General features: G+C 44.7%; 2 protein-coding genes across 36 annotated transcripts in view; one reads left to right on the forward strand and one right to left on the reverse strand.

Annotated features, from left to right (window-relative positions):
- The window catches only part of LOC144582037 (C-terminal-binding protein 1-like), a 73,383-nt gene extending 51,686 nt beyond the window's left edge, over positions 1-21,697 (reverse strand). For 12 of the 19 annotated variants that reach the window (XM_078368404.1, XM_078368395.1, XM_078368394.1 and 9 more), the window contains exons 1-2: positions 21,653-21,697; positions 6,076-6,170 (exon numbers count right to left, since the gene is read on the reverse strand). The gene's annotated coding sequence lies outside the window, so the exon portion shown is untranslated. Of the gene's footprint in view, positions 1-2,177; positions 2,297-6,075; positions 6,171-21,652 lie in introns of all 19 variants that reach the window. The other 7 variants (XM_078368402.1, XM_078368400.1, XM_078368401.1 and 4 more) reach the window with 2 other exon arrangements.
- MAK (male germ cell associated kinase) overlaps positions 1-24,341 on the forward strand; it is a 63,851-nt gene that overhangs the window by 25,494 nt on the left and 14,016 nt on the right. For 14 of the 17 annotated variants that reach the window (XM_035294941.3, XM_035294944.3, XM_078368378.1 and 11 more), the window contains 6 exons: positions 1,584-1,716; positions 6,909-7,080; positions 9,061-9,228; positions 10,096-10,407; positions 14,802-14,974; positions 18,004-18,152. In XM_035294941.3, coding sequence (XP_035150832.1) covers positions 1,584-1,716; positions 6,909-7,080; positions 9,061-9,228; positions 10,096-10,407; positions 14,802-14,974; positions 18,004-18,152 — 1,107 coding nt within the window. The remainder of the gene's footprint in view (positions 1-1,583; positions 1,717-6,908; positions 7,081-9,060; positions 9,229-10,095; positions 10,408-14,801; positions 14,975-18,003; positions 18,153-24,341) is intronic. The other 3 variants (XM_035294948.3, XM_078368382.1, XM_078368380.1) reach the window with 1 other exon arrangement.

Raw genomic sequence — 24,341 nt, forward strand, 5'->3', positions numbered from 1 at the left:
CCAGGCTGTTAGGATAATTTGACATTTTCACAAAAGCCAAATAAGCCAACATGTAAGGATAATTCAACATTTTCACAAAAGCCAATAATTTTTGCTGTAGAATTAGCATCTCAGATGTAATACTTCAAGAAAATAGATATTTTTAAATAGTTGTTTGGCCTGCTGTGGTGGCTCGCACCTGTAATTCCAGCACTTTGGGAGACCTCACTTGAGGTCAAGAGTTAGAGAACCGCCTGGCCAACATGGTAAAAACTTGTCTCTACTAAAAATACAAAAGTTAGCCTGGCATGGTGGCACACGCCTATCATCTCAGCTACTTTGGAGGCTGAGGCAGGAGAATCACTTAAATCCAGGAGGCAGAGGTTGCCGTGAGCTGAGATTGCACCACTGCATTCCAGCCTGGGCAACAGAGCAGGACTTTGTCTCAAATACGTACTGTATATACATACATAAAATTGTTGCTGTCAAAAAATAAAACTAATGTTTAGTTCAAATAGGACTGAATTACCAATATATTTATATTAGGGTTGGGAAAACCACAACTGTACAAATATGTAATTGATTTAGTTCTCTTAGACTTTATGGATTAGTGTCACTCCGCTCTGCATCACATTCCTGCCATTACATTACAAAACTGCAATGAATGTCTCTTGGACATAGTGAAATGGATGTTACCAGCTATTTAGAGTTAGAAGTACTGTATAAACTCAGATTACAGAACTGTTACAGATGTCACAAACAAAGCCCACTCTGACTTTGAAGTGACTAAAAACATTTAGGCTTAGAAAGTCTTCCCAGCCTTGGCTGGGTGCAGTGGCTCATGCCTATAATCCCAGCACTTTGGGAGGCTGAGTTGGGTGGATCATGAGGTCAGGAGTTCGAGACCAGCCTGGGCAACATGGTGAAACCCCATCTCTACTAAAAATAAAAAAAAAACTACCCAAGCATGGTGGTGGACACCTGTAATCCCATTTACTCCAGAGGGTAAGGCAGGAGAATTGCTGGAACCCAAGAGGTGGAGGTTGCAGTGAGCTGAGATCGCGCCACTGCATTCTAGTCTGGGTGACAGAGTGAGATTTTATCTCCAAAAAAAAAGAAAAGAAAAGAAAAAGCAGGGTCCCTACATCCCATTACTTCTTAGACAATAAATATGGTTTACTTTTTTCTTTGAGACAGAGTCTCGCTCTGTCACCCAGGCTGGAGTGCAGTGGCGTGATCTCGGCTCACTGCCACCTCCGCCTCCCGGGTTCAAGCAATTCTCCTGCCTCAGCCTCCAGAGTAGCTGGGACTACAGGCGTTCACCACCATCCCCGGCTGATTTTTTGGTATTTTTAGTAGAGACAGAGTTTCACCATGTTGGCCAGGCTGGTTCACACTCCTGACCTCAAGTGATCCACCCACTTCGGCCTCCCAAAGTGCTGGGATTACAGGCATGAGCCACCATGCCTGGCCAGTTTACTTTTTTTCTAAGATGATGTTTCTAACTGTAAAAGAGGGGTTCATTTATATTTTGTTTATAAATCAAATACAGCTGTGTTTAAGCATAATGATTTATTGTATTTTTTTCTCTATATATCACCAAGGCTTTTTTCATAGGGACTTGAAGCCAGAAAACTTGCTTTGTATGGGTCCAGAACTTGTGAAAATTGCTGATTTTGGACTTGCAAGAGAATTAAGGTCACAGCCACCGTACACTGATTATGTCTCTACTAGATGGTAAGTAGTGTTATGCGATTCTCCTGAGGCATAAGTCTATGTTGAAGCATTCCTACAATGGATTGTTACAGATTTCTGGAGTTTCTATATTGAATATTTAAAACAGAATATAGAACTGAATTTTGTGTTCTTTAAAGGGATAGAAGGATTGGTTTATTGCTATTCTGATCACTGAAAAAACAAGGAAAAAGAATTTCATTTATTCACTCATTCATTCAACAAATATTTGTTGAACACCTATTATGTGCCAAACATCATTTTAGGCACAGAGAACACAGCAGTGAAATAAAAAAATAAAAGAAAAATCTCTGCTTCATGCTACTTACATGACAGCCAGTACACAAATAAACAAGTTATTATAAGTCACCAACAGAAAGACATACACATGTTCACCAAAAGACATGAATAATCTCAACTGCACACTACCCAAATGTCCATGAACAGTTGCATTGTATACTCACCCAGTGGAATGCTTTGCAACAATGAGAATGAACGGTCTACAACTGCATGCACAATGTGAATGAATCTTAATGTTGAGAGCAACAGGCCAAACAGAAAAAGTGTACATACTGATTTCGTTCTGTAAAACACAAAAACAGAGAAAATTAATCTGTGCCATAAAAGGATAGTGGCCAGGTGCAGTGGCTCACACCCGTAATCCCAGCACTTTGGAAGGCCAAGGCAGGTGGATCACAAGATCAGGAGTTTGAGACCAGCCTGACCAAGATGGTGAAACCCCGTCTCTACTAAAATACAGAAATTAGCTGGGCATGGTGGCAGGTGCCTGTGGTCCCAGCTACTGAGGCATGAGACTGAGGCAGAGAGTTGCTTTAACCCGGGAGGTGAAGGTGGCAGTGAGTCGAGACCATGCCACTGCACTCCAGCCTGGGCGACAGAGTGAGACTGCCTCAAAAAAAAAGAAACAAAAACAAAGTCAGGGTAGCAAGCAGTTCCATGGGGTGGGGTATGTGTAGTGCCTGGATGACCACGAGGGGCCTTCTGTGTGCTGATAACATGCCTTTCTTGATCTGGATGCATGCATGTGTTGTATTTGTGGAAATTCATCAAGCTTTACTCTTATAATGCTTGTGTGATTATGCTCCAGTGAAAACAGAACATATATGTATCAGGCTGGGTGCATTGGCTCACGCCTGTAATCCCAGCACTTTGGGAGGCTGAGGTGGGGGATCACTTGAGGCCAGGTGTTCCAGACCAGCCTGGCCCAACATGGCTAAACCTTGTTTCTCGTAAAAATACAAAAAAATTAGCCAGGCGTGGTGTCATGTGCCTTGGTGCCAGCTACTTGGAAGGCTGAGGCATGAGAATCACTTGAACCTGGAGGCAGAGGTTGCAGTGAGCCGAGATCGCACCACTGCACTCCAGCCTGGGCAACAGAGCAAGACTCTTTCTCAGGAAAAAAAGAAAAATATGTGTGTATCAGATGTTGATACATTACAAAGAAAAATAAAATATGGAAGGGGCAGGGAGATAGGGAGGGAAAGAATTGTTGCTATTTTACATGGAGGGTCTCGCTGAGAGTAGCCCTGAAGGAGATGCCAGGACAAGCAGGAATTTTTTAGGCAGAGCAAATGCTAAGTGTAAAAGCCTTGGGACAGGATCACACCCCCAGTGAATTCTGCACAGTGCAGAATGAATAAGGAGGGCAGTCATAAGAAACAAGGGCAGAGTTTGTGGATTGGCCAGAAATGATAGTGACTTGCACCTACTGGCCATGCAAGTAGTGAGGTGTGTGGAATTCTGGTTTTTTGTTTTTTTTTTTTTAGACGGAATTTTGCTCTGTCACCAGGCTGGAGTGCACTGGCCTGATCTTGGCTCATTGCAACCTCTGCCACCCGGGTTCAAGCGATTCTCCTGCCTCAGCCTCCCAAGTAGCTGGGATTACAGGTACACGCCACCACACCCAGCTACTTTTTGTATTTTGAGTAGAGATAGAGTAGAGGCCAGGGTGGTCTCAATCTCTTGACCTGGTGACCTGCCCACCTCAGCCTCTCAAAGTGCTGGGACTACAGGTGTGAGCACAAATGAATCAGAGGTGGGTACTAAAAGAAAGGAGTCCATGTCTTAGTGTGTTTTGTGTTGCTGTAAAGGAACATCTGAGGCTGGGAAGGTGAGAGAGAAAGGTTTATGTGGCTTCTGGTTCTGCAGGCTGTACAAGAAGCATCACACCGCCATCCGCTTGGCTTCTGGTGTGGATTTTTATGCTGAATCAAAACATGGTAGAGAAGGCCCCTTGAGGTGCAGTGGCCCATGCCTGTAATCCCAGCACTTTGGGAGGCCAAGGTGGGTGGATAACCTGAAGTCGGGAATTTGAGACCAGCCTGACCAACATGGTGAAACCCAGTCTTTACTAGAAAAATACAAAATTAGCCCGGCATGGTGGCGCATGCTTATAATCCCAGCTACTTGAGAGGCTAAGACAGGAGAATCACTTGAACTCGGGAGGTGGAGGTTGCAGTTAGCTGAGATCGTGCCTTTGCACTCTAGTCTGGGCAAGAAGAGCAAAACTCCATCTCAAAAAAAAAAAAAAAAAAAAAGAGACGGTAAAAGGGGAAATGGGCACACTCAAGGAAGGAACAAAAAAGAGGAGGAAGCTTGCTGTGGAGCAGCCCCTCTCTCAGGAACTAATCTCATCTTGCCTGAAAAAGAACTTATTCACTACATGAGAGCAGCACCAAGCCTTTCATGATGGATTTGCTCTGGTTACCTAGGAATGTGAACTTATTTTGAAATGGGGTCTTTGCAGATGTAATCAAGCTAAGATGAGGTCATACTGGAACATGATTGGTCCTTTCATCCAGTAAGGCTGATGTCCTTATAAGAAGACAGACACAGAGATGGATTTGGGAAGACATGTGAAGGCCCCCCAGGAGAAAGCAGTGTGATGTACACTTTAAGTAGATCAACTATACATTATGTGACATGTATCAATAAAGCTTGTAAAAATATTTGTCAGAGAAAGTACAGTAAGTCCTCACCTAACATCAATAGGTTCTTGGAAACTATGACTTTAAGTGAAACAACGTACAATGAAACCAATTCGACCATGTGCTAATTAAAATAAACAATTTTAGGCTTGTTTCTGGTCAAAAAACATCACCAAATTTCTTTTTTTTTTTTTTTTTTGAGACAGAGTCTCACTCTGTCACCCGGGCTAGAGTGCAGTGGTGTGATCTCAGCTCACTGCAACCTCCACCTCCTGGGTTCAAGTGATTCTTCTGCCTCAGCCTCCCAAGCAGCTTGGATTACAGGTACCTGCTACTATACTCAGCTAATTTTTTGTATTTTTAGTAGACACAGGGTTTTACTATGTTTCCCAGGCTGGTCTCAAACTCCTGACCTGATGATTTGCCCACCTCGGTTTCCCAAAGAGCTGGGATTACAGGCATGAGCCACCGCACCTGGGCCAAACTTCTAAATAGTGACCAAGACACTAATATTGAACATTGAATACATGTGAGCTACACATACATTTAAGAAAGATTAAGGCCGGGCATCGTGGGTCATGCCTGTAATCCCAGCAGTTTGGGAGGTTGAGGCAGGAGGATCATGAGGTCAAGAGATCGAGACCATGACTACCAACATGGTGAAACCCCATCTCTACTAAAAATACAAAAATAAGCCTGGCATGGTGCACCTATAGTCCCAGCTACTCAGGAGGCTGAGGCAGGAGAATCAATTGAACCCGGAGGCAGAGGTTGCAGTGAGCCAAGATTGCACCACTGCACTCCAGCCTGGCAACAGAGCAAGACTCCATCTCAAAAAATAAAAAAAGGAAGAAAAGAAAAAGAAAGACTAATAAAAAGAAGGAAGATAATTATTTGCCCAGTTATTCCAGTTCAGGGTCACAGGTGGCTACAGCGTGTCCTGGTAGCTGGGGGTGCAAGGTGAGCACCAACTGTTGATGGCACAGCCTCCCATGGCAGCATCCCCCCCCCCACACACACACACATGTACACTTACTCATCCTGGGACCAGACACCCCAGTTCACCTGACATGCACATCTTTGGGATATGCAAAGAAGCTGGAGCCCTGGAGAAAACCCATGTAGACTTGGAGAGAACATGCAGACCCCACAGTGGCCCAGTCAGGAATCCATTTCCTTTCCCTTCCCTTTCCCTTTCCCTTCCCCTTCCCTCCCTCCCTTCCTTCCTCCCTTCCCTTCCCTTACTTTCTGTCTTTCTCTTTCTTTCATCAACATTACAATGAAATGATACTGAACAAAACTAGTCAGTACTGCCAAACATTTGTACTGAAATATCTATACATTTTGGTTAGAAAAAAAGAGTTAGAATTGAGAAATTGAGAGTATCTTCCATTTAGCAAACTGTTGGACTCACCAGCTCACTTTGCTCTTGTAAATTGAGTATTTTTCTCAATAAAAATATTGTTGACCACAGAAGAGGAGTCCGTTGAGGATATCAGCACTTTCAAACTGGTAAAAAGAAGAGAAAACTCCACTACTCAGGGCTAATCCTTGTTCATCTTTTGTTTTCTGTACTTCATGGTGAATAGACGCTGAATATAATGCTTTGTAACATGGTTTTTCTACTTCTTTTCTTTTTCTTTTTCTTTTTTTTGAAACAGAGTCTCACTCTGTCACCAGGCTGCAGTGCAGTGGCAAGATCTTGGCTCACTGCAATCTCCGCCTCCCAGGTTCAAGCAATTCTCCTGCCTCTGCCTCCCAAATAGCCGGGACTACAGGTGCACGTCACCACGCCTGGCTAATTGTTTTATTTTTAGTAGAGATGGGATTTTACTATGTTGGCCAGATGGTCTTGATCTCTTGACCTCATGATCCACCCACCTCAGCCTCCCAAAGTGCTGGGATTACAGGCGTGAGCCACCATGTCTGGCCCAATTTTTTTTTTCTTAATATATCAGATAGCACTTATTTCCATATCTATTCATTTGAGTTCCTGTCTTGGGCTTCATGGACATTTCATTTACATTTGTCACCAGCCCCATTCATTGTCTGTGGTCAGGTAACATGTGTTATGTCCTATTGACCCTAGAACATTGTACAAATAACTGACATACAGAAGGAACCAGGTCTGAATATCTACTCTTTGATGGAAATGAGCATCACCAAAAAGAGTAGACTGCTACTGCCCATCCACCTTTGAAATTGCAATCAAAATAACTTCTTTTGTTTTGTTTTCTATTTTCTTAGGTATCGTGCCCCTGAAGTTTTGCTCAGATCTTCCGTGTATAGCTCTCCCATTGATGTGTGGGCTGTTGGAAGTATCATGGCTGAACTCTATATGTTAAGGCCACTTTTTCCAGGGACAAGTGAGGTTGATGAAATCTTTAAAATTTGCCAAGTTTTAGGGACTCCCAAAAAGGTAAGTACTCTTGTCCCTTAGTGGCTATAACTTTTGATTATTTCTAACTTGCTACTTTGCTTTTAATTTTGTAATTTTTCATTATTTATAACTTTTGCCTAGATATCTGGTATTTTCATTTTGAATAGGCTCATTCTTTAATGATTAATTTTCTTATAATCCTTTTTTTTTTTTTTTTTTTTTTTTTTTTAAGATGGAGTCTCACTCAGTCTCCCAGGCTAGAGTGCAGTGGCACAGTTTCAGCTTACTGCAACCTCCACCTCCCAGGTTCAAGCGATTCTCCTGCCCTAGCATCCTCAGTAGCTGGGATTACAGGCATGAACACCACACCTGGTCAGTTTTTCTATTTTTAGTAGGGACAGGGTTTCACCATGTTGGTCAGACTGGTCTCGAACTCCTGAGCTCAAGTAATATATAATATGCCCACCCCGGCCTCCCAAAGTGCTGGGATTACTTTGTGCGAGCTACTGCGCCTGGCCATAATCCTTATTTTTTAAATCAGAGTGGGTTAAGGATTGCAAGAAGCCAGGATTCCACCAGCTGAAGAAAAACAGGTGCTTAGGCCAGACACGGTGGCTTACACCTGTTATCCCAGCACTTTGGGTAGCCAAGGTGGGCAGATCACCTGAGGTCAGGTGTTCGAGACCAGCCTGACCAATATGACGAAACCCCATCTCTACTGAAAATACAAAAATTAGCTGGGCATGGTGGTGGGTGCCAGTAATCCCAGCTACTTGGGAGGCCAAGGCAGGAGAATCCCTTGAACCCCAGAGGCAGAGGTTGCAGTGAGCCAAGATTGCACCATTGCACTCCAGCCTGGGCAACAAGAGTGAAACTCTGTCTCAAGAAAAAAAAAAAAGAATAACAGGTGCTTGCCTTTTCTTAAGAACTTAAGAAATTCTATGTGGTTAGAGTGTAACTTGGGGGTGATGCCCAGCCGACACTGCACAGACAGCCTTACTTGGGCTCTTTCCTACTCACTCACTCTCTGGCTGGCCATTGACATCAACTGTTAACCCCTGGTGTATTGAACCTTATTTTTTCTTAACCCTTTCTTGTTTCCTTTTATATATCTCTCCTATGGACATTTGACTTATTTGAGTACTTTGCAATTAACTATAATTAATTATATTTTATCTACACCTTACTTTCTAAGATGTGCTTTATAAGTGTGTATATAATGACATCCTAATTAAATTAGTATGAGCCTTGTAGTTAACATTACACAAGTAATGTAGATATTAAAGCTTTAATGTAATTGTCATTTCCCAGATGTGTGCATTTTTAACACTGGCTGTGATACATAGTATATACAGAGATCTTTGTTAGCAGTCAGCCTCTTTGTAAAGCACTTTTCCTTATTTGTTCAGAGTTAGCCCAGATATCATCACAGCAGCATCACCATCAGGATCAAAAACCAGACAAGAGTTTAATATTGTAAAATTTATAAAGGGCAGGCATGGTGGCTCATGCCTGTAATCCCAGCACTTTGGGAAGCCCAGGCAGAAGGATCACTTGAACCCAGGAGTTCAAGACCAGCCTGGGCAACATAGTGAAACCCTGTCTCAAAAAAAAAAAAAAAATTAGCCAGTATGATGGTGCACACCTATAGTCCCAGCTATTCAGGAGGCTGAGGTGGGAGGATCTCTTGAGCCCTGGAGGGTGAGGCTGTAGTGAGCCGTGATTGCACCACTGTACTCCAGCCTGGATGACAGAGCCAGCTCCCGTCTCAAAAACAAAAAAAGGTTATAAAAGTGCTTTTCACATTGTTTCCGAACTCTCAGCTTAATGTTTTTTCTATATTGTCATAGCACTGCATTCTAGACCTGGACTGGTATTTTATTCTCATGTTTATTTATGGATCAACATGAAAATGTCCAAACATAAATGATGTTTATATTACTGCTATGTGTTTTAAATGGATTACTAAAAAGAATTTGTTTTGCTCTCCCCACCCACACTTATCTATTCCTGAAACAGAGCGACTGGCCAGAAGGATACCAGCTGGCATCTTCTATGAACTTTCGTTTTCCCCAGTGTATTCCTATAAACTTAAAAACTCTGATTCCCAATGCCAGTAATGAAGCTATTCAGCTCATGACTGAAATGTTGAATTGGGATCCAATGAAACGACCAAGAGCAAGCCAGGTAAGATGAGTCTTCCTGTGAGACCTTTTAAATCTTTCAGGTTTTTTAATATCAGGGATGTTTTCATTTACAAAGGCAGGTCTATTCTCAACCAGGATTTTACTAAGAGAATTAAACACAAAGCCCTTGGCATACAGTGTATGTCATAAATTAATTTATAGGCATAGAAGATCCTTGGGAGAAATGCAAAAATAGCTACACCAATGATTTTCTGTGTTTTGTGGTTCAAATGAGAAACCCTGAGGTTGCAACAAGGAATCAGTTTGCAATGATAAAAATTCAGACATGTGACAGACTAGTTATGAAGGAATCTGTCATGGGTTGCAAAAAGGCATCTCATAGTAGACTCTTTCTCTCTCTTTTTTTTTTTTTTTTTTGAGATTGAGTCTTGCTCTGTCACCAGGTTGGAGTACAGTGGTGCTCGATCTCAGCTCATTGCAACCTCTGCCTCCCAGGTTCAAGTGATTCTCCTGCCTCAGCCTCCTGAGTAACTGGGACAATAGGCACACGCCACCAGGCCCAGCTAATTTTTGTATTTTTAGTAGAGATGGAGTTTCACCATAGTGGCCAGGATGGTCTTGAACTCCTGACTGCAAGTGTTCCACCTGCTTCGTCCTCCCAAAGTACTAGGATTACAGGCGTGAGCCACTTTTTATTTTTTAGCACAATTTATTTCTCAAATCATTTTTTTCCAGTTACCTTTTAAAAGGGGTACTGTATAGGGAATGATGGCTGCTTCCTAAATCTTGGAAGCACCTGTGGGCTAATGATAGCTCCTGTGGCCCTCACAAAGGGCCAATCATAGTTTATGTGCAATACATTTAGGTGGAACCATTTTTCATTTGTTGTTATTCTATGTTTTTATAGGCATTGAAACACACATATTTTCAAGTTGGTCAGGTATTAGGCCCTTCCTCAAATCATCTGGAATCAAAACAGTCTTTAAATACGCAGCTGCAACCATTAGAATCAAAGCCATCTTTAGTTGAAGTAGAGCCCAAGCCTCTACCAGATGTAATTGATCAGACTGTTGGACAATCCCAGTCAAAAACTAGCCATCAGCCACTGCAGCCCATTCAGCCGCCACAAAACCTGAGCATCCAGCAACCACCAAAGCAACAGAATCAGCAGAAACCGCCACAAACACGATTCCCAAACATCATCAAAAACATGCCAACTGTGAGTAGCCAGTCATGACGCTTGAAATGGAATTGTTTGACTACTGCAATTAAGATTTTGTTTCGAGGCATTTCTAATTACATTGGAGAAGATATAAACAATTATTCTTTGTTAAAGACCCTGAGTCCTCTGGTTCAGGGACATGAGATCACTTAAAATTCTAATATGGTTTATAAAAAGAAAATCTTTCAGAATGAAAGTAACCAAGTTTATATGTTACAGTCTTCAGTCTTTTTTATTTTTTGAGATGGAGTTTCACTCTTGTTGCCTAGGCTGGAGTGCAATGGCAGGACCTCAGCTCACTGCAACCTCTACCTCTGAGATTCAAGCAATTCTCCTACGTCACCCTCCCAAGTAGCTGGGATTACAGACAGGAGTCTGCCTACCATGCCCAGCTAATTTTTGTATTTTTAATAGAGATGGGGTTTCACCATGTTGCCCAGGCTGGTCTTGAATTTTTGACTGCAAGTGTTCCACCTGCATCAGCCTCCCAAAGTGCTGGGATTTTGGGTGTGCCTGGCCTTTTTATTTTTTCTTTGAGACAGACTTTCATTCTATTTGCCCAGGCTGGAGTGCAATGGTGCAATCTTGGCTCACTGCAATCTCCACCTCCTGGGTGCACGCGATTCTCTTGCCTCAGCCTCCTGAGGAGTAGCTGGGATTACAGGCGCCCACCACCACACCTGGCTAATTTTGTAATTTTTGTTGAGACCATGTTGGCCAGGCTGGTCTTGAACTCTTGACCTCAGGTGATTCACCCATCTTGGCCTCCCAAAGTGCTGGGATTACAGGCATGAGCCATCAAGCCCAGCCTAAAGTTCTTTCAATGCAGAAAAAATCAAAGAATTTAAAAGAATCAGGTACTCCAGAGTACTGATCCTAAATCTTAAGAATTTTTAACAGTACTGTCATTTTATGGTGTTCTTAAATGCTAAAGGACATGGAGAGAATGGGTTTTTATTTTTTATTTTTATTATTATTTTTTGAGGTGGAGTTTCACTATTGTTGCCCAGGCTGGAGTACAATGGCATGATCTCAGCTCATCGTAACCTCCGCCTCCTGGGTTCAAGCGATTCTCCTGCCTTAGCCTTCCAAGTAGCTGGGATTACAGGTGTGTGCCACCACGCCTGGCTAATTTTGTATTTTTAGTAGAAACAGTGTTTCACCATGTTGGTCAGGCTGGTCTTGAACTCCTGACTCCAGGTGATCTGCCCACCTCAGCCTCCCAGTGTGCTGGATTACAGGCATGAGCCACCATGCCCAGTTAGAATGGGTTTTTAAAGTGTCAGGTATAGTATAAAACAACTTCTTCCGTCTTTTGTTCAGCTCTGGGAGCTCATCAGTTACTGTAGTATTTTAGCTGTCCCCTTGGGGTATACACTCCCAATTGTGTTCGAATTATGGCATTTTAGGATGGAAATCTGTCTTACACAGCACCATATCTATTTCCTTATCCAGTCCTCACCTGCCCCCGCAACCTAGTATAAGCAAGGTCTGCTCCTCCAATAGCACTAATCACATTCTCACGTAGTGTTAATTACTTATTTCTTATGTTTATTGTTTATTTGTCTCTTCCTCTGGAACGAAAGCTCAATGAAGTCAGGAATGTTTGTCTGTTCTGTTCATCAGTACAGCCTCAGAACCCCGACCAGGGCCTGCCACATGGGAGATTCTCAGTAAATGTTTGTTCAGTGAATGAAGGAATGAGTAATTGCCTACAAGGCTTGTAAACCACCTCTGGGGTGCTGGGGAGTCCACTTTATCTTTGGAACAGTTCTGAATATTAGAAAGTTCTTCCTTACACTGGGCAAAATCTGGTTTTCTTTCTTTTAGTGAAAGCTAATCACTTTTCTAGAAAGGCCGCCTTTTACATATTTGAAAATAGCTGTTACATTATCTGCCCTTTTCTCTGGAGAAACATCTCCAATTCCCTCAAGGGCTCTGCATATAACACCTTTCATCAATGACTGATAACTCTCAATTCCTATTACAAATGCGCCTTTATTTAAGTTTCCTTTCATCCCCCTTCCTACTTAGAATGAGGCTGCCACAGCTGGAGGCAAACAGCAAGCAGGGAGTATAGAGCAGGACTAATTAGTCACCTCCAACATTCCAAACAACATGTGCACTCATGTCACCTACGATTACAGTCCTCCCCCAAGCCCCTTGGAAAGTACTTCAAATGCTGACTCATACTGTGAGGGAAGGAAAGGAAGTTAATACTAAGTGCCATGCATATGCTAGGCACCCTTTGTGCATTCTCTTAAGTTAAAGAGAATAACCTAGCCGCCCTCCCCCACCCCCTCACACACATATTTTTATATACGTAAGTTTCAGAGCTGGGATTAAGTATGTTGTCAACTAAAATTTCTAAGTAACCCATTTTTTCATAAATGCTTCTAAATCGCATATTCTGTACCTCTGACTTGCATATTTCATCTCTAGGTTTCAAAAAGTTGCAAGATCTTTTACATCTCCAATTTCTAATTATTTTTGAATCTTTATCTTTTTCTTCTCAGTTTACCCACTCTGCCCAGCTTGTTGCCAGCTATGGATTTGTTCAGTTGTCTGTTTTGCTCATGAATCTTCATGATATACACATAGAACGACCGTGAGATCTTGGGCAGGGCATAGAACTGTCCTCTAGACTGACATTGATCCACTGGTCGGTACTCTTGGTCATGTTCTTCAGCTGTGTGCTGATCCCCCTTTGCTGCTTTCACCCACTGGGCTGAAGCCCACACACACTACATCAGATGAACTCATTGTTTGCCTTTTCTGAAAAAGGGTGGTCTATCTGAGCTATCACCGTTTTCCCTCAGTGCCCACAAACATCCCCTTTAATAACTGATTTTAGAATCTTTGCCCTCATCCTTACCAAACTTACTGATGTGGAATTAGCCAAAATAAATCTTCTACTTTATTAAAATTATTATATTTGCCCCTTTCCACTCTTCTCAGACACACAAGATTCTTGGATATCACTGACATTGCTGAGCAGTGTTCAGCATCAGTACCCTAAAATACAGTTCAACAGAAGTCAGACTCAAACTCAGCTAAGGGTAACCTTTTATTAATCCTACTTAACACTTTTTTATGCTCTTGATTTTGGAGATTGTTCTGCCTGACAGAGAAAAGAATAGGGTAGAAGCTGACCAATACTTTTTTAAATTATCATCCATCACTCACCGTGACACCATCAGCTTCAAGCAATAGCATGGCCATTCAGCATCTCCCTGCACCCAACGTAGCTGTGTTTTCTGAAAAATTTCCATGCTCTATTCCCTAGTTTTGATTTGCCTTTTGGATTTTTCCATTTATGTGCCCCTAAACCACTCTCTGTAAATTTGTATAAAACCAATTCAGGTCAGGCGCGGTGGCTCACACCTGTAATCCCAGCACTATGGGAGGCAAAGGCAGGCGGATCGCCTGAGGTTGGGAGTTCAAGACCAGCCTGACTAACATGGAAAAACCCTGTCTCTACAAAAAATACAAAATTAGCCGGGCATGGTGGTGCATGCCTGTAATCTCAGCTACTCCTGCTGAGGCAGGAGAATCACTTGAACCCAGGAGGCAGACATTGGGATGAGCTGAGATCCCACCATCGCCCTCCAGCCTGGGCAACAAGAGTGAAACTCTGCCTCAAAAAAAAATTCATTGTTTCCCAAGCCAAGACCTCTTTCCTGTTCCTTATTTCTATTAATGATGCCTCCATTCTGTAACAGACTCATATGTGCCTCTGCGTTCATTAAGATTACATTCAGGGACTTACCACAGAAACTCGACCACTGTGGCTTAAACAATAGGGGTTGTTTTTCTCACATGACAAGAAATCAGGTGGTGGGCAGCTGGAGCTCATGCAGCTTGCAGAGGAGGAAGGCTGCTGCTGGCTTCTCGCTCTGACACCCTGAGCAGGTAGCTTTCATGCCTGTGCCCACAGGATGACTGGTGTTCCTTTGGGTGTTTGCCTGCATTCTAGCAGAGGGAAGAGTAAAAGATGCTGGCACATGCCACCCTTAGTGTCCTTCTCATTGAGGCTGTCCCCACTTAAAAAGGACACTAAGGCTTTGAGAAGTTAAGTCACTTGTCCAAAGAGACATAGCCAAGTCTCAGGTTTCCAGATCCTTCATGTCATTAAAGAGTTAACGCAGACCCTAAATATTCGTCTCCCACCATCCCAGTTCACAGAGATCTCTCCTCTGAGCACCTATCATATTTTTGGCATACACCACCCAATTTTTTTCATGCTTGTAAGTGCGTATATGCATTATGCCCTAAAGTGTATGGAACGCTCCTTGAGAATGGGAACTCTTATAGTGTCTTATAGAGTAACTTGTGTGTGAAAGGCATTTGGTACATGATTAAAGATTATGACAACTGATTCTCCACCACAGAAGCCAAATGGCACACTGAATCATAAAAGTGGTAGGAGGCGTTGGGGCCAGACTATCTTCAAATCTGGAGAAAGCTGGGAAGAGGTGGAGGACTATGATTTCGGAGCCTCCCATTCCAAGAAGCCAAGCATGGGTGTTTTTACAGAAAAAAGGAAGAAAGATTCTCCATCTCGGTAAGATTTCAGATTCCTCAGAAAAATGTTTTTGCCATGTGTCAACTTTATTTTACTCATTAAATATAAATGCACATGGGCCTTAAATGAAAAAAAAAGTTTGCTTAATAGGCCAGGTGCAGTGGCTCAGGCCTGTATTCCCAGCACTTTGGGAGATTGAGGCGAGTGGATCACTGGAAGCCAGGAGTTCGAAACCAGCCTGGCCAACATGACAAAACCCTGTCTCTATTAAAAATATAAAAATTAGCTGGGCATGGTGGTGCACGCCTGTAATCCCAGCTACTCAGGAAGCTGAGCCATGAGAATTGCTTGAACCTTGGAGGTGATTGTTGCAGTGAGCTGAGATTGCAGCACTGCACTCCAGCCTGGGCAACAAAGTGAGACTCCATCTTAAAAAAAAAAAGAAAAACGTTTGCTTAATATTGGTTTCTTCCACAAAATACAGATCTTTTCGCATACCTCTGAAAAGGTAAGAATCTTCTCATGGTAACAATTCTCAGTATTAACAGATGAGTGGTGTGTGTGTGTGTGTGTGTGTGTGTGTGTGTGTGTAGAGAGAGAGTGTGTCAGTTCGTTTTTGCACTGCTGTAAAGAATGTGTTGGCGCATGGTTCTGCAGGCTGTCCAGGAAGCCTAGTGCCAGCATCTGCCTCTGGTGAGGGATTCTGGAAACTTAGAATCATGCTGGAATTACAGGCATGAGCCACCATGCCTGGTCTTCTTAAAAGTGAACAAAGGCGCCGGGCGCAGTGGCTCACGCCTGTAATCCCAACACTTTGGGAGTCCGAAGCGGGTGGATCACGAGGTCAAGAGATCGAGACCATCCTGGTCAACATGGTGAAACCCCGTCTCTACTAAAAAATACAAAAAATTAGCTGCGCATAGTGGCGCGTGCCTGTAATCCCAGCTGCTCAGGAGGCTGAGGCAGAAGAATTGCCTGAACCCAGGAGGCGGAGGTTGCGGTGAGCCGAGATCGCGCCATTGCACTCCAGCCTAGGTAACAAGAGTGAAACTCCATCTCAAAAAAAAAAAGTGAACAAAAGCAAGATATTTATACTTACATTTATACTTGTATTTATATTCAGTAGGTGTTTACTAAACACCTAGTTGGTATTAAGCCTCTCCTCAACTCATCAAATATATACCAACAGAATAAGACCTCCAGAGGATTATATCACATGACATATGTGTGTATTTAGTGCCACCAGTGACGGAGCTGCAAGAAGCCCTGGGTATTTTGTCTCTGGGCAGAAATCCCTCTGATGAGGAGAGAAAAGTCTTTTTAGAGTGAGCAGTTTTGAAAATGGGTAGAATTTCTTTCTTTGCTTTTCTTTTTTTTTTGAGATGGAGTTTCATTCTTGTTGCCCAGGCTGGAGTACAATGGCATAATATCAGCTCACCGCAACCTCCGCCTCCCGAGTTCAAGCAATTCTCCAGCCTCAGCCTCCTGAGTAGCTGGGATTACTGGCGTGCACCACCACACCCAGCTAATTTTGTATTTTTAGCAGAGACAGGGTTTATCCATGTTGGTCAGGCTGGTCTCGAACTCCCAACCTCAGGTGATCTGCCCTCCTTGGCCTCCCAAAGTGCTGTGATTACAGGTATGAGCCACTATGCCTGGCGAGAATGAGTAGAATTTCAGTGAGTGATATAACAGTAGTGGGCTTGGGAAGGGAAAGATGCCAAAAATGGTGGGCAGATGTACCTGTGCCTGGAACTGCCCCCAAACAGGTGGCTAGCAGTTCGAAGGGCCACCCAAGGGAGTGTCCATTTCGAAGGGGATCGACTTGGTGAGTAGGGTATGGTAGCACGAATTTCTGGGTGGAAACCACGAATGCTTGAAGTTAACAAGTGATGGAAGTTGGACAGTACATTCAGGCCCCAGCAAGGAAGCTGCCCAGTCGGAGGGTGGTGGGGAGGTCAGTCATGGAGGGCTCATTGTGACGCACCCAGACAGGGAGCAAAACAAGTTCCAGCCTCCCCTTTTGGTAGCAATGGCTGCCACACACACTGCTGCCTGGTCAAAAAGGCCTCAGGAATGAGACAGAACTAAGCCTCGAAGCAGAAAGTCCTCAGTTCCAACACAGAAACAGGACTGTGGGAGGCAGGGACTGATGGGCAGAGTCAGTCTTAGTACTGACACCACCCAACAGCTAGCTAGGTGCTTAGCCACTGCATAAGTCTGTTCTGCCAACTGAGACACAGGCACATCTCCACAAATACCTATTTTCTGTACCTGACACTAGAGAAATTAGAAATCTTATATGGGAGCTTTTCTATTCTTTTTTTTTTTTTTTTTTTTTTTGAGACAGAATTTCGGTCTGTCACCCATGCTGGAGTGTAGTGGCGTGATCTTGGCTCACGGCAACCTCTGCCTCCTGGGTTCTAGCGATTCTCCTGCTTCAGCCTCCCAAGTAGCTGGGACCACAGGCATGGGCCACCACGACCGGCCAATTTTTGTATTTTCAGTAGAGACAGGTTTTCACCATGTTGGTCAAACTGATCTCAAACTCCTGATCTTGTGATCCATCCACCTTGGCCTGCCAAACTGCTGGGATTATAGGGATGAGCCTCTGTGCCCAGCCTGTATGGGAGTTTTTCAAGCACTTCGTTTCCCACTTCTGTTTTTTTAGGCCATCCAAACCAGTTTATTTCAGGCTCCAAACAACCTCATTGATTGAAATTATTTTAGTCAACAGTTGAAGATGGCTATTATTTCCCTCTCAACATGCCAACTTCCCACATTATGGATCCAGCTGCAGCAGCTGCAGGACAGTTAGAAACATATTACATATAAGTAAATTGCCGCTCAGTTATAAAGCTTCCTGTCACTTATTGTCTGGTATCAGAAATGATTCTGTGCATGATCTAATATCTACGGGGGTGGAGGGGAAGTTGTCGGTTAGCCAAAAGACTCCAATGGAAACCATTTATGTGAGGTCAGATTGACTGGCGTAGAGAGCTGTGCAGAGGGTGGGGGAGAACTTCTCGTTGTTCATGCTGTAATGCTACCTTTCATTGGCTTTCAAGGCCTCCAGAGCTGGCACCCTCGGGCTCCAACCACTTGCTAGGGGAAAACAAGAGCTTACCTGCTGCTATTTCCCTAAAGTCTGATTCCGAATTGTCAACTGCTCCAGCCTCTAAACAGTACTACTTGAAACAATCAAGATATCTTCCAGGTAAGTGGAGCAAAGAAAATGTTTACTGCTAGCTGGAATACAGATAGGTCAGGTTAAAGTGTCTTAGAATATCTGAAGAAAGGACAGCAGTGAAGTAAAAAGTCTAATCACTAAGGGCCAGGCGCAGTGGCTTACACCTATAATCCCAGCACTTTGGGAGGCTGAGGCAGCTGGATCACCTGAGGTCAGGACTTCAAGACCAGCCTGGCCAACGTGGTGAAACCTCGTCTCTACTAAAAATACAAAAATTAGCTGGGTATGGTGGCAGGTGCCTGTAATCCCAGCTATTTGGGAGGCTGAGGGAAGGAGAATTGCTTGAACTTGGGAGGCAGAGGTTGCACTGAGCTGAGATTGTGCCACCTGGGTGACAGAGTGAGACTCCATCTCAAAAAAAAAAAAAATTACAAATTTAGACTCAATTACAAATAATTGTTTGGAATAGAAACTTGAGCCTTACTGTCACTTGTTGGCTTCATTGTTTTCAAGAGGATCCGTCCTGAGATTTAAAACTAGAACTGGGCTCAGTTCAGTCACTTGAACGAGCACCTGTTGTGAACCAGCAGCTACGCAGAGGATAGAAACTCAAATAAGAAGCAATCTTTGGCTGGGCACAGTCGCTCATGCCTGTAATCCCAGCAGTTTGGGAGGCCAAGGCTGGTGGATCACCTGAGGTCAGGAGTTCGAGACCAGCCAGGCCAACAAATGAAACCCCTTCTCTACTAAAAATATAAAAAATTAGCTGGGCATGGTGGCAAACACCTATAATCCCAGCTACTTGGGAGGCTGAGGCAGGAGAATCACTTGAACCCAGAAGGCAGAGGTTGCATTGAGCGGAGATCGTGCCATTGCACTCCAGCCTGGACAACAAGCGAAACTCTGTCTCAAAAAATAAAAATAAAAGAAGCAATCCTTGACATTTATTTATGATCCAAGTTATTTTTGTAATTGAGTATCTTTAGGAATGAAAAATACTAATATCTGGGCCAGGTGCAGTGGCTCACACCTGTAATCCCAGCATTTTGGGAGGCCAAGGTGGGTGGATCACCTGAGGTTAGGAGTTTGAGACCAAACTGGCCAACATGATGAAACCCCATCTTTACTAAAAATACAAAAATTAGGTGGGCATAGTGGCACGTGCCTGTAATCCCAGCTACTTGGGAGTGTCAGGCAGGAGAATCGCTTGAACCCAGGAGGCAGAGGTTGCAGTGAGCCAAGATTGCACCACTGCACTCCAGCCTGGGTGACAGAGCAAGACTCCATCTCAAAAATACAAAACAACAAAAAAACTGTATCTTTGGGGGCCCTCTCTTTACCCTAAAACCTAAAAATAAAACTTCTTTAATTTTTATTTTTTGAGACAGAGTTTAGCTTGTTGTCCAGGCTGGAGTGCAATGGCATGATCTCGGCTCAATGCAACCTATGCCTTCTGGGTTCAAGTATAAAAGGTCTTATAAAGCATCAATCTTTAGGATTACAGGAGCTCTAGAAATGTACATATAATTGCAGGGCAGCATGACATTATACTACAAGGATTGGCAGATATGTGACACTGGCCTTCAAGGAAAGAGACATAAGAGTCATAGTTAGGCCGGGCGCGGTGGCTCAAGCCTGTAATCCCAGCACTTTGGGAGGCCGAGGCGGGTGGATCACGAGGTCAACAGATCGAGACCATCCTGGTCAACATGGTGAAACCCCGTCTCTACTAAAAATGCAAAAAAATTAGCTGGGCATGGTGGCACGTGCCTGTAATCCCACCTACTCGGGAGGCTGAGGCAGGAGAATTGCCTGAACCCAGGAGGCGGAGGTTGCGGTGAGCCGAGATCGCACCATTGCACTCCAGCCTGGGTAACAAGGGCGAAACTCCGTCTCAAAAAAAAAAAAAAAAAAAAAAAAAAGAGTCATAGTTATTGACCTGCTACTGACTGGCTGTGTAGTTGAAGCAAGACTTTGAGATTCTGTTTTATGTAACTTACAATGGGACTGTATCATCTATCAGCTCACTCTGTAAGCCTTAGGGACTTTAATTATCACAAAGTACAAGCAAGATGTCGGTCTTGGGTGGCGGTGAGGACGGTATTGAACCTGTGTCGCCACTGGAGGGCATGAGGGAGCCAGGGCACCCCTGGAGCGCTGTGTACCAGCTGCTGTATCGGGATGGGGAGCACACGGAGCCCAGCAGGATGGGTTCCAAGTCTCCAGGCAGCACCGGCCAGCCGCCAGCCTTCTTCAGCAAGCTGACCGAGAGCAGCTCTGCCATGGTCAAGTCCAAGAAGCAGATCAACAAGAAGCTGAACACCCACAATCGGAACGAGCCCGAATACAATATCGGCCAGCCTGGGACGGAGATCTTCAACATGCCCGCCATCACCGGACCAGGCAGTGGCAGGAAGGCCAAGGTCTCCGGCAGACCCAGCAGCCGAAAGGCCAAGTCCCCAGCCCCAGGCCTGGCATCTGGGGACTGGCCACCCTCCGTCTCCTCAGCGTACGCGGAGGGAGACTGCAACCGCCGGACACCACTCGCCAACTGCGTGTGGGAGGACCGGCCCTCATCCGCAGGTTCCATGCCGTTCCCCTACAACCCCCGATCATGCAGCTGCAGGCGGGTGTCATGGCCTCCCCACCCCCGCCGGGCCTCCCCTGGGGCAGCGGGCCCCTCGCTGGCCCCCACCACGCCTGGGATGAGGAGCCGAAGCCACTGCTCTGCTTGCAGTACGAGACACTCTGACAGCGAGTGACTCCGAATGGGGAGATGGGCAGTGTCGGGTCCCAGCGAGCCACAGGAACAGCCTCGCAGGAGTCGGGTGGCTGCCGACTCGCCCCACCGAGGAAGGAGCCCCCGAATCTGCCTGCGCCTCTGTCCATCTGTCCATCCCGAGCCGGCATCCTTGCCTGTCTGAAGCCTTAACTAAGACTCCCGCCCCGGGCTGGCCCTGTGCAGTGACCTTACTCAAGGGATGTTTACCTGGTGCTCGAGAAGGGAGGGGAAGGGGCCGGGGAGGGGACACGGCAGGCGTGTGGCAGCCACACACAGGCAGCCGGGGTGGCCAGGGACCCAAAGCAGCACGACCATGCACCTCCATGCCACTGCCTCCCCCGAATGCATTTGGAACCAAAGTCTAAGCTGAGCTCGCAGCCCCCGCACCCTCCCTCCGCCTCTCATCCCACTTCGTGCTCTGGACAGACAGACGCAGGCCCTGTCCAGTCCCCAGTGCACTCGTTCCGGTCCCCACAGGCTGCCCCAGCCAACGAGATCGCTGGAAACCACATCAGGCCAGGTGGGCGGACAGAAGGGCCGGATGCGGCCTGGGGCAAAGGGCTACTGCAAGGACTGGACTTCTTTTCAGACATCGTTGCCGCAGCGGTGGGAAGGAAAGGCAGATGTAGATATGTATTGGTTTACAGGGTATATTTTTGATACCTTCAATAAATTAATTCAGATATTTTACGCAAGGAAGGACTTACCCAGTATTACTGCTGCTGTGCTTTTGATCTCTGCTTACCGTTCAAGAGGCGTGTGCAGGCCGACAGTCGGTGCTATCACTGGCAGGACCAAGGGGGCGGGGACTGCCAGCTCACGTCTTGCTGTGTCCTCTCTCCCCCGCCTTTCTTGGGCAGAATGAATTCGATGCTTATTCTGTGGCCGCCATCTGCGCAGGGTGGTGGTATTCTGTCATTTACACACTTCGTTCTAATTAAAAAGCGAATTATACTCGAAAAAAAAATTATCACAAAGTAGTTGCAAAGAGTAGGCAGTGGAAATGCTAATGATCTCTCAGTGGTGCCCTCTGGTCTCACTCCCTGCTTTCTAGAGCCAGGACTCTGAGCATGAATTGATGCCACCCACCACTGCTGGCCAGAAGAGTAGCTCACTCCATAGCACTTTTTTTTCCCAAACAAGAGTCTTGCTGTTGCCCAAGCTGAAGTACAGTGGCGCAACTTGGCTCACTGCAACCTCCACCTCCCAGGCATGAGAGTATCATGCCTCTACCTCCTGAGTAGCTGGGATTATAGGCGCCTGCCACCCGTCTGGCTAATTTTTTTTTTTTTTTTTTTTTTTGAGACAGAGTCTCACTCTGTCACCCAGGCTAGAGTACAGTGGTACCTTCTCGACTCACTGCAACCTCTGCCTCCCAGGTTTAAGTGATTCTCCTGCCTCAGCCTCCCAAGTAGCTGGGGCTACAGGTGCATGCCACCATGCACCTGTATTTTGTATTTTAGTACAGATGAGGTTTTACCATGTTGACCAGGCTGGTCTTGAACTTCTGACCTCAGGCGATCTGCCCACCTCAGCCTCCCAAAGTGCTGGGATTACAGGCATGGGCCACTGCACCCAGCCTCCACAGCACTTCTGAAACTGATCTGTGGATGCTTCTCTCTTCCCATTCATTATTTACCATCTTTCCTTCTACCCTGTTTATTCAATGCCCTGTGTCATTTCTACATTAGCATCTGCTATTGCATTTTCACTCTCTTAACACAGCATACAAAATTCTTTATGGCCTGTCCCTCCTCCACTCTCCAGACTCATTTTATACCACCCTGTGTTCTTGCTGCATCCTTGCTGGCCATCTCTGAGTTCTTTCCCATTAAAGTCCTCAGCCCAAACTGTTGCCTCTCCAAGGATCACACCTCCCCACCCCTTAAAACACATTTATGCCTAGTGTTCCATTATTGGAACCTTCAGCATGTGGGTTTATATCCTACTGCTCAAGTTCATCGCCAAGGTCTGATTGCAAAAATTCAGAAAAATGCTGCCTCAGACATAAATGGGTTAATCATGACTCACATTTCAGCTTAAAATTGCCTATTTGAAAGAAAGACTGGCTGAATTGCTTCTGTTAATTTGCCCCCTCCACCCCAGCTTCTTCTAAACATTACGAACACTGCTCATGATGTATTTACTTAGTTATAACTAAAAATGCCTCCCTTCTCAGTAGATTATAAGCACCAAAGAATAGAAATTGATCTATTTTGTTTGCCACTTTTTCTCCAGTGCCACACAAACTGCCTGGCACTGGTGGGTGCTCAGTAAATATTTGCTACTGACCTTTTTTATTCCGTTTGAGGCAAGGAATTATCATCATATAATGATATCTATCATTATAATATCAAATTATATTAATTTATGCTTCCTCCTAACAGTGTTTAGTGTGTAGGAGGTAATGACAACTTATAAACTGATAAATAACAAAATTCTAGAATATATCTATTTCCAACAAAATTGCAATCTTCATCTTAAATAGACCTTGAATTAAACTAGTTATCTTCAATTGCTTACTTACCTTTTACTTTAAAATATTTACTTGAGGCCGGGCGTGGTGGCTCAAGCCTGTAATCCCAGCACTTTGGGAGGCCAAGGCAGGTGGATCACGAGGTCAAGAGATCGAGACCATCCTGGTCAACATGGTAAAACCCCGTCTCTACTAAAAATACAAAAAATTAGCTGGGCATGGTGGCGCGTGCCTGTAATCCCGGCTACTCAGGAGGCTGAGGCAGGAGAATTGCCTGAACCCAGGAGGCGGAGGTAGCGGTGAGCTGAGATCGCGCCATTGCACTCCAGCCTGGGTTACAAGAGCGAAACTCTGTCTCAAAAAAAAAAAAAAAAAAAATATTTACTTGAGTGACTGGGTGCAGGGGCTCATGCCTGTAATCCCAGCACTTTGGGAGGCAGAGGTGGGCAAATCATGAGACCATCCTGGCCAACATGGTGAAACCCCATAGCTACTAAAAAGCAAAAAAAATTAGCTGGGCATGGTGGTGCACGCCTGTAGTCCCAGCTACTAGGGAGGCTGAGGCTGGAGAATAGATTGAACCCAGAAGGCAGAGGTTGCAGTGAGCTGGGATTGCACCACTGCACTCAAGCCTGGTGACAGAGCAGGACTCTCTCAAAAAAAAAAAAATATTTTTTACTTGAAAAAAAAAAAAAACCTATTTAGGAATATTGCCAAGGCTAACTGGATTTAAAACATCATTTAAATATTCAGAACTCATTCTTTGTTGAACTACAGTTCTGAGAACTGTGTTCACACAAATTTTTAATGTTTTACCCCCATCTTGCACTTCCCTTTTGGGTGCAGATTTATATATATTTTTTTTGAGACAGAGTCTTGCTCTGTAGCCCAGGCTGGAATGCAGTGGCGGAATCTAGGCTCACTGCAATTTATATGTCCTGGGTTGAAGTGATTTGCG

Source organism: Callithrix jacchus, chromosome 4 (assembly GCF_049354715.1).
Source record: "Callithrix jacchus isolate 240 chromosome 4, calJac240_pri, whole genome shotgun sequence".
Lineage (NCBI taxonomy): Eukaryota > Metazoa > Chordata > Mammalia > Primates > Cebidae > Callithrix > Callithrix jacchus.